We start from the raw sequence: 12,285 nt of genomic DNA on the forward strand, positions 1-12,285 counted from the left end.
TAAACCTTTTTATACCGTTTTTTTTTCCTGAAGTTAAATTAGTTTTAGTTATTTGCTGCTAGACTACATTGTACCAATTCTTTAAAATGAAAGAGTAGCACTTTTAAAAAAAAATATAACCATCTGGTATTCTTCTGTGCCAACTGTGCCAAATGCAGCCTGCTACTTTTTTCTTTGGATTATAATGATGGCGCAGATAGCATGGATTAGTATATCTTGGTGTTCCCCATCCAATGTTTGGATGTGGGTTTCTTAGATTGCCATTTTATTGCCTAAATTTTGCTCTTTTCGCTAGCCTCTTTAAGATCTTCATAGTGGTCAGTTGTTCTTTGGGGACTGGGTTTCATTGCAGCTGTTTATTCAGCATCATCAAGTGACGCTGTAAATGGCAGCAGGCCAGTTACTCTCTGGTCTCCTGGGACTTCTCGTGTGTCATGTCACTATAGAGGCACGCAGGTCAGCTCTGCTTCATGCACACTACATGTTCTGTTCTGCTTAGATCTGCATGACCGCATTTTGTGGTACATGATCATCAAGGTGTGTGCAGGAAGCCTGAATGAACCTCTCGGTTTAAGGTGTTATAGACCATCTATGTGTATGTATGTGTGCGCACGTAACAGGCTTTGGAACAGTTAAGTACAGTTGGATTATTTTGGCTCTTTGACATGTTTGGATAATATTTCTTCCAAAATAAAAGTTTTGCCAAGATTTAGGACATATCCTCACCTGTCTCATCATCTTCTACCAAGGGGAAGTAAAAAACAAAACAAAAAATATTGTTAATGCAGCAATCATACCTGAAAGAATACATTTGCAGTTAGGTTCATAAACTCTTTAGATGGTCTCATTATTTTTGCTTGTTACCACAGTTCTATTATTTTCAATTTCATTTAAGCCCCTAAAACAAATGGGATGTTTTATTAATTGGTATAATTCCTATAATCTGTCAAACTGTAAACATAAACATGAATTAACAGGAGCTCTGGGGCTTAAATGTGTTGTATATATGACAAATATTTGTGGCGCAAGTGTAGATCTAATGACATTTCAAAATTTTGACTGATTCAAATGGTTGTCTTGGGAAAAAAAAACCCAGTAACTACCATGTTTACAATGTAATGTTGATAAGCTTCGTTTTAGCTGTCTGGGGACCAAAAACCAGGACACTGACAGTAACGCATAAACCTTTAATTAAAACCCAGGGATTAAACAGGCTTAAATATAAAATTTCATGAGTAAAGTTAAGAATAAGTCATTGAAATGAAGTCCAGTCAGACTGTTGGTAATGCTGATTTGTGAAAAGATGGAAAGCAGGAAGAACGAGTTACAAAGAAAAAAAAAAAAAGTTAGGACACTCTAACAACTGTATTTGTTGTTAATGGACTTATATTGACTACAAGCATGAAACCACACAGAGTATTCCATGTCCGCACATAGAGGAGCTCATTCTCTGGGGCTATGGATAAGTGTTGATGCCCCCACTCTCACTCAGAGATGTCCCCCCAGACTCTGAATATCCCTGCCCTGTCTTCTGTCCTTTTCCTCCTTCCTTCTCCTCTTTCCTCTGCCTTTATCCTTCCATCGTACCTATTGATTGGCCTATAATGTGTTTTCAGTGGTAGATTAATGGCACATTATCCTGACAAGGGTGTGTGAGGGGACAGGACGTGAGGGAGAGTGTTAGAGATGATGTTCTTTAATTGATATGCTCTGGTGTGTGTGTGTGTGTGTGTGTGTGCGCGCGCGCTTGTGTGTGTTATATGAAACAGAAACATGAAATTAAAAACTCACATTTTTATTAGAAAATGGATGAATGGGCAGAGATTTTAGATTATTTATTTAAAAATCGAAATAAAATAATTTTTATAAATAAATGAGACATTAATCAGGATAAGGTAAGAATTTTTATGAATTTTGGCAAGTACCTTTTCACTTCGTGCAGAACCAGGAGGTTCCTTATCTAAAATCTCCATCCATTCATTCGTCCATCCATTTTCTTAATTACTCATCTGACTTGGGTTCTATCCCAGGGCTAAAGCAGACAACCACATACTCTCACACCCACACTTACAGTTACCTAACCACTGCAATTTTACAAAAAATGCACGTCTTTTGAGCGTAAGAGGAAGGAAGACTATTTGGAGGCGACCCACCCAGGCATGAACAGAATATGCAAACAAAGCAAGAATCATGTACAGACCCCAGGAGATGGAACCAAGTGCTAACCACTGCATCACCGTGCCATCCTGGAGGTAAAACTGAGTTAACAAATTGTAAGAAATATGTCAAGCCAAGTATGGCGAACACTGCAAATGTAATTAGTTCCCAGAACTTAAAAATATTATGCAAAATTGTTCTCTTTTAAAGTGCCGACTAAGTTAGGGCAACTCATTCATTGTAAGCATCTAATCACAGTGAATGAGTCATAGCACAGCTAGTTTGACTCGGGCTTTTGAAATGCAAAACAGAACTCTCAAAAAGCTGCAGCTAACCAGGATGACGCAGAGAAAACTGGTATAAATTTCAGTGTTAATGTAAACTTAAAACAAACCCATTTTCCAGCGTAGTGTCACTTAGTTCATTTAGTTCATGAGCGTTTTCACTCTCTCACTTAGCTTGGCTTACAATTAAATATTGGACACCTTCCAATGTGGTCTCGTCCTCCCTCATCCCTGCACTCTCTCGCCTATTATCTCTGTCTCTGTATCATTTGCTTTTATCTCAGTTCATCCCCTTCGGCATCATTCAATTTCCTCAAGCAATTTGCATTATGGAGTGGGGGGTGTCTAAATAAGCAGATCAATAGGCCATCAAACAGTCCTTAAGTGTGACACATACACAGATCTTGTGTCTCAGATTTCCACCTCTAACTAATAGCCTTGTTGTTTACTTTACAATGTGCTGTGTCATGAAGTTTTTGTGTAGGGTTGCCCTACAGGGCATTGGGACTCCCCAGAGAATCCATTTGCAGACTTTTGCAGTGCTGACTGAGGCTGGAGAGCACAAATACAAATACTCTTTTGCAAACATTTTCTTTTCTTATTTTGTTTCGGCAGAATTGTTGAACGCTCAGAGGCATGAATACTTTTTCACCGAATGTTATTCTTCCCCTTTAGTTTTACTTCCCTGGAAAAGTGTTGAAAATGTTTGTGACAAACCCACACCATTGCCCTATGAAGCCAAAAATAGAATTTCAGTTAAAGAAAATCTCCCATGTGAAATCTTTTGGTGACAGTCTTTTCTGTACTTTAATGGATGGGCTCTCCCATCATCCTGGGTGATGACCTTTGTCAGTTGACAGCGAGAGGTCAACAGAGGTTAAAGTAATAGGCGAGCTAAGAAAGGGGCCCCCGCCTAGTCATGCAGAAAGGAGCTGCCAGAGCTTTACACAGGCATAATGTGCGCACACATACACACACTTGGAGTTGCTCTCCATCCAACAGAGACAGCACTTCCTCGCTCCTGACCAAACAGACCTCGGCTATAGAGAGGCACAGACCCATGCAGAAATACAAATGTGATCGTAGTTTTTCCAACACAAACACACACTCATCAACTGGTTCTGAGTGATCTCTCCCTCTCCCCCTCCATCTCTTTCAGTGTTACACACTCTCCTGCTCAGTCCCTCTCATTCAGTCACAGGCGCACACAGTCGGGCTTCAGTGCGCAGATTACTGTGATGAGCTATGACAGGGCAAGAGGCGAGAGGGAAGCACAGTAAGAATGGGAGAAGAGGACAGAGTGACAAAATGAAGCGAGTACAGTGGTGGAAGCAATTAACACTTCTTATGAGAAGTACTGAACTCAATTTGTGCGTTTATGTATGTGACACATAACAAATCAAGCTGATCATCAAAGTGTTTACTTTATTCTCTACAGTCCAACAGCTGAAAGCCTTGGTGCCTTGAAGACGGCATGATCTTCTCCATTAACTATGGCTTGAATGTTAATAATATACCATTTGGCCACACCTCGTATCTTGACAGTCCGCCGTCATGTCTGAGCTGGTAGCCGCTGGGGATTGTGGGTACTGAGCAGTGTGACTCTCCAGCAGCTCTGAAACACGAGACAGCCTGCCAGACATAACAGGCCTCTTTTCTTCAGTGAACACACACACTCGATGGAGTCGATGTCTGAATCACACACAATGATAGATGTGAATGCCTCTGAGATTCCTTTATTTGCCACAGAGGATCGGTAATGAACACATAGTGTCCTGTTTTTCTCTTAAGTAACTTCATTTTAACTATGTGATTATACCTCCGTAGTAGATAGAATAGATTACTCGGTATGATTTAGGCCTATGCTATTATAAATGTGCAGGTTAAGTGTTTTGGCAAAGTGCCCCGTGGGGGTCAAAGGGCAGTACTGATAAGGTTAGCTCACTTTCAGCTCATTCAATGCAGAGCGAGAATTTTTGTTAGTGGAGAAAATGGCATTATTGTTTTTGACAAATTATTGTTTTCAATTATGTTTTCTTCTGTTGTCTGTGATGGACCACTTAGTCTAAGTCAAGGGTATTATGCTTGTGGCACACTCAGACTCCCTGTGGGCATCAGTGAAATAACAAATTATCTTTGGTCTTGGGAAAATCATAAGATTTGAAACATCACAATGTTACCCTGTGAAACACCATCACAGTGTTTTAAGATATTTTGCAGACAAATGTTACTTGTTTTTTTTAGTAAAAACACTATAAATCTTAAATCTAGATTTAATTTTTTTACATTATTTTGCATCATTTTTTCCTTTAACAGAAGACAAGTATTAGACAATGACTATCGTTTTATACCTTGTTAGGTATACCACAAGGCATACTTTAAATTCTGAAAATGCATATTATATCGCCATTTAGAAAACATGTTACTTGCTGTAGTTAGGGATCATTACCAGTTACTTTCTCTTTTTATTTTCCTTCTTGTTAGCTATATAATTTAAACAGCTAAGACATCTTATCTCAGAAATAAGAACTCCAGAAAGCAGATAGCCTTGTTTCTGTTTTGGGGGAAGTGCATTAATTCACTCTGGAGTCCTGGGTGTAAATATCCCCTTGCTAATACAGCTGACACAAAAGAAGTTAACTCAAAAGGAAAGAGCCTTGGCTTGGCTTCACGGGAGTGGGCGAAAAGCTTCCCATTGTGTATGCTTAAAGTCATGCTGGAGATATGTGTACATTGGTTTGCACACTGAGCGCTGGACAGAAGGAAAATTTAGGTAGGCTTTCTGTCATAACCAAATGGGGAAGGAGGAGCTTCACCTCATATCTACATCTGTCAGCTCTACATCTTTGGGTCAAAAGTTTTCCAAAATATTTTAGTTTCTCAGCAAGTTACAAGATTAGTCTCATGTTATTTCTCCTCTGATATAGCACATCGTAACCAAGTGTAACCTGAAGTATTTACCTACAGAAACAGAAGGGAATGTCTGAATGTGTAACCACTTTGCTTCAATGTAAACAGTTTTTTTCTTAAGGTAAAACAGAATTAGTCTCACATTGTATTGCCAATTTCATTTACTGTCATTTGTAGTTATGCCTCTAATATGCCGTTTTTTTTATTCAGTTGAAGATAAAAGTGACACTTTTTTTCCCAGACATACTGAGGTTGTTACTCCATGGTTTGTCTTTTATGACTCAGTATAATAATAATATTCAGCTGGCTGTAAGGTATTTAAAATGAATGTAGTATAAAGTACTGCCCTCCAAATTTAACAAATTATCTATGTTAGTGTGCCACTATTTTGCCTAAGCCTTGTCCTTTCACCCATAGAGGTTAGGATACAGCAGCCTGGTGTAATTTAAAACAAATTTACATTGAGTGGTTTTTACAGAGGCCACATGTTTACGCTTTTGCATGATTTACCTTTTTGCAGCTGTGTTTTTTATTTCTTTTCAGTCAATAGGTCCTACAGAATCCTCTTAACAAAGATATTGAGAAAATTAATTAACCAACAACTGCATCCATAGCATATTATATACAGTTTTGTGAAACTATATACAATTTATGTCCGAAAAACAAGGGTCACTGCAAAATACTGAATCAATTCTGTGAAATATTTCTTGAAGATATTTTAATTACAATTTCAATAAAAGATGTAATGGGCCCACAGGCAAACGTGAAACAAAGTAAGAATGATAAAATATTCAGAAAAACAAAACACATGCGTGAAACAGAATAAAATGTTAATTACATTCATTTAAATACAAAGATAATTTCAGTAAAATTCAAAATTCATTTATGATATAGGAAATGCATGCAAATCGGATATAATAATTTCTTTGGTGGCTTAGGCTGCTGGATATGCTTTTGTCAATAATAACAATAATAATGTAAACAATAAAATGATCTAAATGATATTGTTTTGGGCCTCCCTCGGGCTATCATTAGCGTAGCCTGAGATTGATCTGTACAGGGCTATGTGTAACAATAGGTTTCGTGTCAGGCCTCTACAAAACCCACAGATGACTGAAAATAAATAATACTGAATCCGCTTATTTGTATGTGATATGTAACTACTCCCCTGCCACTGTAGTTGCAGTCTTAATCAACAGTTAAGGCCGCAGAGCCGTCTCCTCCATCTAAACCACCTTAAATGCTTCAAAGTTGGCAACAAACCACTAAAAGTGTCTCTTTCACTGCAGGGAATTGTTAAAAGCATCATACGTCCCCTTCATACAGGCTGAAGTACTTGCTGGCGTTTGAGAAGCAGAGGTAAGGCGTGCTACTTCCCGGGTAGACCACGGGCAGAGGCACGGGCAGCAGGCATCTCCCCAGCAGGTTGCTCTCTTTGTACAAAGCCGGGAGTTGCCCCACCACCACAGGCTTTCCAGTCTCGGGGAAATCGCTAACTGGTCCCTCGATTTCGTTAGAAATTTGTCTTTTCAATTTATTCCTACGGTTCTGAAACCATATTTTTACCTGGGTCTCCGTGAGCTGCAACGAACTGGCAAGGCAGGCACGCTCTGCGCTGCTCAGGTAACGTTTCATGTCAAAAGTAGACTCCAGCTGAAAAATCTGTCTCTTTGAAAAAATAGTGCGTGTTTTCTTTTTCGTTATCATTTTATTCTTCTTGCCTGGGCTCCCTCCTTTGTGGGGGTCTGTGGCTGCGGTGGGAGAGCTGCTGTCATCGCAACTGCTGTCCCCGCTCTCGAAGCGCGCCTCCGTCACCTTCCTCTGATTCCCGCGGCTGATGACGACCGTTTCCGTTGATCCGCTACAGTCTGTGATTAACTCTGCAATAAAATGACACTTTGATTAACCCACTGTGGTCATTACTCAAACTCTGCTGTCACGTTAAACTGAATTATCGACGAGTGCGAGCTGTGCGTAAATATGAACACAGATAGAAATTGGTTCAAAGCTCTTACCACTGTCGTTGAGCCTGTCCGGGTCCTGTCTGGCTTGAGTTCCTTTCTCTTCGTGATGAAAACTGTCTTTACGCATCGCTGTGGCCAGTTCATCCTGCGATCCGGCGGATTGACAAGTGTCACAGTTACTGCCGCTTGTCTTGAGGTTGAGGATGTTGTCGATAGTGAATTTTAGAGAGGCGGTCGGGCGACGTGGTGCTTCTGCTTTGTTCATATTCTCCAAGTCGCTCCAAGTCCTCTCTTGTTTACTTCCTGGAGTCTATTCGTCCTTAACTCTAAACCGGGACGTTAATCTCACCACTTCGTCTCGATACACCATAGCAGCAGTCACTGAGCAGAGCCTGCTGGGCTGGCTGTGCTCTGTACGCGTCGCTGCTACACACACAGGATGGAGCGCTGTGTTCTTGCTGATTGGCCCAAAGAAACGTTTAGCAGTGACCAATAACAGCGCAGGAATGGCAGGGAAAGGGGGGGCTGGAAAGTGATGTTGTGCCTAGACCAACAACCCCCAGTCTTTTCCGACTCCCCCTCATCTTCATGCATCTGCTGCGAGGAAAATCGTCCGGAGCCCTGCAGGGATTCCCCAGGATAATCAAGCAGTTTAATTTTACAGCATATACAGTAGACTAGGTACGCTCTGACACGGTTTTTTTTATTTATTGTAGTTTTCAATCCCCCTTTTTGTGAATTGGGCCACGCAGCTACTTGACTGTGATTTGCGTGCTCACAGTGTTAAATATTTAAGTATTTGTCAGCTTAATATCAAATTTGACTGAAACGAGACTGGCTTAATGTAGCAGTACGTGTTTATCTGAGGAATTTGTTGACGCCCCCCCCCCCCAAAAAAAATATGAATGAATAAATAAATAAATAAAATCTCCTTGAATTCGAATATTAGCTTTTTGTCTTTGCAAATCGTGGCCTTGATGCATTTTCTGTAGCTTTATATAGAATAGCATTTTTAAGTAAAAGCAAAATATTAATTAGAAACCAAAAACATACTTTGATTTAAAACACGCCACATTCACAAAATCGTGACTGTTTTCAGTGTGCCTCTGTATTTTGTAATTAACGCCTATTTTATTGCTGATGGCTACATTTTTGTCATTAAAAACGCTCCAGATGTAGCTAATAATAAAGCTTCCCGTTAGAGTTCACTTTGTATTAATTCTTATTTTATTACTTTTGTATATTTCATATATACTTTTTCATTTGCACCCTTTTAAATGGACCTAATTCACCTTCAGAAACTTATCTTAAGTTGTGAAAACACGTTTTTAGACGTGAATTTTTTTTTCATCCATATTGATTACCTTACTTTCTCCCAAATGAACAGCAAAGTCTTCAGACAGCGTTTCAGTCAAATGTTTAGTGCTCTTTTGTATACTCTCACTGCCTCCTTTGTGCATTGTTATTATTATATATTGTAATTATATACATGTTAGTTAGTTCACTTTAATAAAGACACACAAGGGTTTATAGTATATTGTATAGGCGATCATGCTAAGATTTAGCCGGATGCTACAAAAGTTCAAAAACTGCATTAAACTTAACTTTGTTTCCGGAACACTTTAAGCTTTGTTCCAAACACACTGATTCACTTCATTCCCTATATACATAGGTGTGCAATCCTTCATGATGATTGTTAGACTGGCAGAAGTAAAAGAAAAATGCAGTGTTTCTGTCACATATATGTTTACAAACAACACAAAGGCTGATAGTTTGTGCTTGTTTTTTTTTATTTATTCATTAAGTGAAAAAGTGACAAAGATGGAAAAATGTGTGACTTTAAATACAAAAGTTTGCAAAAATAAGTGTGTATTTAAACATACAGTATTCATCTTGGGCCTCTGCTGCCCTGGAGGCCTTGCCATGCTTGACTGTATTAGGGGTTATGCTATGCAAGAGCAGCACTCTTGTCGGAGTTTATGCACCGACATATAAAGATGGTTCGCTACTTTGTGTCATATGGACTCTGCGGACTGTCTTTGAGTGCAGACAACCTTTTCGGCGGTGTTGGAGGTTATTGCACAATTAATAAAAACGAGGTGATTTTGTGTTATTAGCATACAGTTTAATAAGTCAGTCTTTACACCAGTCCTGTCATCTGCGATCTTAGCATGCTCATTGAGTGAGCAAACGTCGATAGAGGGTAGTTGATGGGGCTGGAGAAGCTTCCCACAGTTTGAGAAACGGGATGTCCGTTTAAGCTGAAACCCAGTGCTGGTGTGGGTCCTTCATGATACAGAATTGGGACCCTGACAATCCGCTGGGTAGAGTTTGGGATTTGTGCAGCCTCTAGATCAGCCGCCAGCTGCCTCTTCCATTTATTCCTCCGGTTTTGAAACCAGATTTTGACCTGAGTCTCTGTCAGGTGAAGAGATGCTGCCAAACCGGCCCTCTCTGAGCTGCTCAGGTAGCGCTTCACATCGAAAGTGGACTCCAGTTGAAATACCTGACTGCGACTGAACACGGTTCGAGTTTTCTTTTTCCTGGCGAAAGTTGCGTCAGATGAAGCGTCTTGTTCTGTACGTGCGTCAGAAACGTTTTGCGCGTCCTCCACGTCTTCCGTGAGGTTGCTGTCGCCCGTTTTCCTGTCAGGTTCGTCGCTGTCCTCAGTTATCGGCTCAGACACAGCCGGTGAAGCCCTGTCGCTGGTTGATAATGAGCAGCATGGATCTAGTGAACCTGTACTGTCTTTTGGACCTAAAGGGAGACAATGCAACAGAAGAACTTGCTTAAAAAAAGACAATCAGACATTAAGATACATTCTCCAAATACTCCGTTATCTTCAGTCAGATTTTTTAACTGGCTACACCGTCCTTCAAACTGTTTCTTATAGTAACTGGTTCATAGGATAATCTTCGAAGAGTCAAACTGTCGACACACTTATTGTTGCACCAGAAAACAAAAATAAAAGGGAAATTTTCACCTGTTTAAAAATCGTGTTTATTGTGTGTCGTAGTATACCCCTTGTCAAAAGTTTGGACAAGCATGGGCAAAGCTTAGGCGTTTTGACTGGATTGCATAACACATAATACATTCGACTAAGCGGTTTCAGGCCCGATTATGATACTTATTATTATAAATATAAATAAGAGTCCAACAACATCTTCCCAAATATGCTAGTAAATACTAATTCAATGTTTGGCTGTTGGTACTGATATGGGACTTTCATTACATGTAAACACAGTATGGTGATATTGGAGTTTTAAAATAAGCGTATTTGGCTGTGAACACCAAAGGGTGGGGCACTTTGTTCTGAGGTTGCATATGAGTGTCACAAATCCACCGAATGTGCGTAAAAGCGTCATGTCGACGTTCCGTACTTCGTTTTTGTTTTGCTTTGTATTCTGGGTTTTTGTGCGTAATCCGCGTGCGTAATCTTCAAGCCGTACCATGGATCTCATGACAAGCAGCCATGCCGTCAATAGAGAACGAATTTCAGACACGAAAACGTTAAGACTTGCATGTGTTTTGCAGCTCAAAAATGCCCCAGCTTTTTTCACCATTAAAAAAAGATGACTTTTAATACTCCTATTGTAGATAGGAGAGCTCGGTCAACTAAGGATGAGTAAACGGAGAACCATAGTTACAAGTGTGGGTGTCACACCTCACTCGCTTCAAGTTTGCTGATTTTATCTAGGTTATATTTAAAGAGCAGAGAAGTGACTCGTGACTTGCTTGTATTTTCTATGAGTCAATCATATATGTGACTGAAATCCTGACACCAAAGTACGGTTCCACAAGACTCATTAGGCGCATTCCGGAACACTTTCTGTATGTTTATCAAGCGAAACTATATTTTTTAAAAGAACTATATGGAAAACTTACACCAATACATTTAATATATATATTATTGTAAGATCAATAGTTAAAAATGTCTTGTTGCACTGCACACGGGCAAGTGAAAAGACCTTTAACTTATTTTAGGCACGAACTGTTTTCTAACCAATATTTAACATGTTCTCGTGGCTCGTGAAGCTGTTCTATACTTACTGTGTGGTGTTTCCAAAGCTCTAAAGTTGAACGCAGTCCCTTCGCGGTACCACTGCAACAGCGAGTCTCGGTATAGAGACCGAGCTAATGAGTTGACGTCGGGCACTGAGCCGCTTGTGTCGGTGTGATATGCGTTTAGTTGTCTTTCGGTGGAGATGTCCCCTCGACTTCTATCGGTCATCGACTCCTCTACATCCTGCCTCTTGCTCAGCAGATTCTCGATAAAAAACGACGACGCCCTCGATGAAGTGGGAGCCTGAGTGACCGTCAGTTTTTCCTGCATGATCTATCGATGTCGCGATGCTTTTACACAAGAAGCCGATGGATTCTCTTTTGATCGTGCCTCAACGCAATCTAAAGTCCAAGCAGTCATTTCCAGCGATGCTGCCTTTGCGCTGTGTTGGGACGTGTAGTCATGGCCGAGACTGCGATCCCTCGGTGCCCACAGGAGGAGAGCGAAATGGATAGAAGGAAGTAGCAGTATAGTGAAACGTCAAGTCAAACGATTAATGAGTCGAGGGCATCCAGCGATTGGACGAGCACAATAGCAAATGGGGGTTACCAAGAAAAAGAGAATTACGGTCTCGTGCGTAAGCCTCTGCTGCTACTCCGTGCGCGCGTGTGTGTGTGGGTTCACGTTAAGGGCCGTCCCCTCGAGGTCATCCAGACAAGAGAAGACCTCTGTTCTTGAAACAGCACTCTCTTTTTGGGCTCAATTAGGGTTCAAATCAAAATAAAGATCCGGCAGGGAAGCAATCATCCTAGAGCCTTGACCTCCCTGCACTCAGTACAGAGAAGGATAGAATTTAACTTGTCAAATTCAAATAGATTCCACCACTATCCAATAACTGTACAAACAGATATTATATGCATATCGTTTAATTATTTTATAGGCCTATTACGCCGCCATATAATATCTG

At 40.4% G+C, this 12,285-nt stretch overlaps 2 protein-coding genes across 2 annotated transcripts; both read right to left on the reverse strand.

The window, feature by feature from the left end:
• Nucleotides 1–3,931: 3,931 nt before the first annotated feature.
• hmx4 (H6 family homeobox 4) lies at nt 3,932–7,782 on the reverse strand. Its single transcript, XM_005946153.2, has 2 exons — nt 7,367–7,782; nt 3,932–7,231 (listed from the first exon to the last, which is right to left on the reverse strand). Exons 1-2 carry the CDS (start codon nt 7,578–7,580, stop codon nt 6,657–6,659), a joined length of 789 nt encoding a protein of 262 aa, XP_005946215.1. The 5' UTR covers nt 7,581–7,782; the 3' UTR covers nt 3,932–6,656.
• Nucleotides 7,783–9,094: 1,312 nt separating this feature from the next.
• Nucleotides 9,095–11,975, reverse strand: hmx1 (H6 family homeobox 1). The gene is made up of 2 exons (XM_005946154.2): nt 11,366–11,975; nt 9,095–10,072 (listed from the first exon to the last, which is right to left on the reverse strand). The coding sequence occupies exons 1-2, from the start codon at nt 11,646–11,648 to the stop codon at nt 9,456–9,458; spliced, it is 900 nt and encodes a 299-aa protein (XP_005946216.1). The 5' UTR covers nt 11,649–11,975; the 3' UTR covers nt 9,095–9,455.
• Nucleotides 11,976–12,285: the final 310 nt, after the last annotated feature.

This window comes from Haplochromis burtoni, unplaced genomic scaffold, assembly GCF_018398535.1.
Source record: "Haplochromis burtoni strain Fernald_Lab_line unplaced genomic scaffold, NCSU_Asbu1 Contig_452, whole genome shotgun sequence".
Classification (NCBI taxonomy): domain Eukaryota; kingdom Metazoa; phylum Chordata; class Actinopteri; order Cichliformes; family Cichlidae; genus Haplochromis; species Haplochromis burtoni.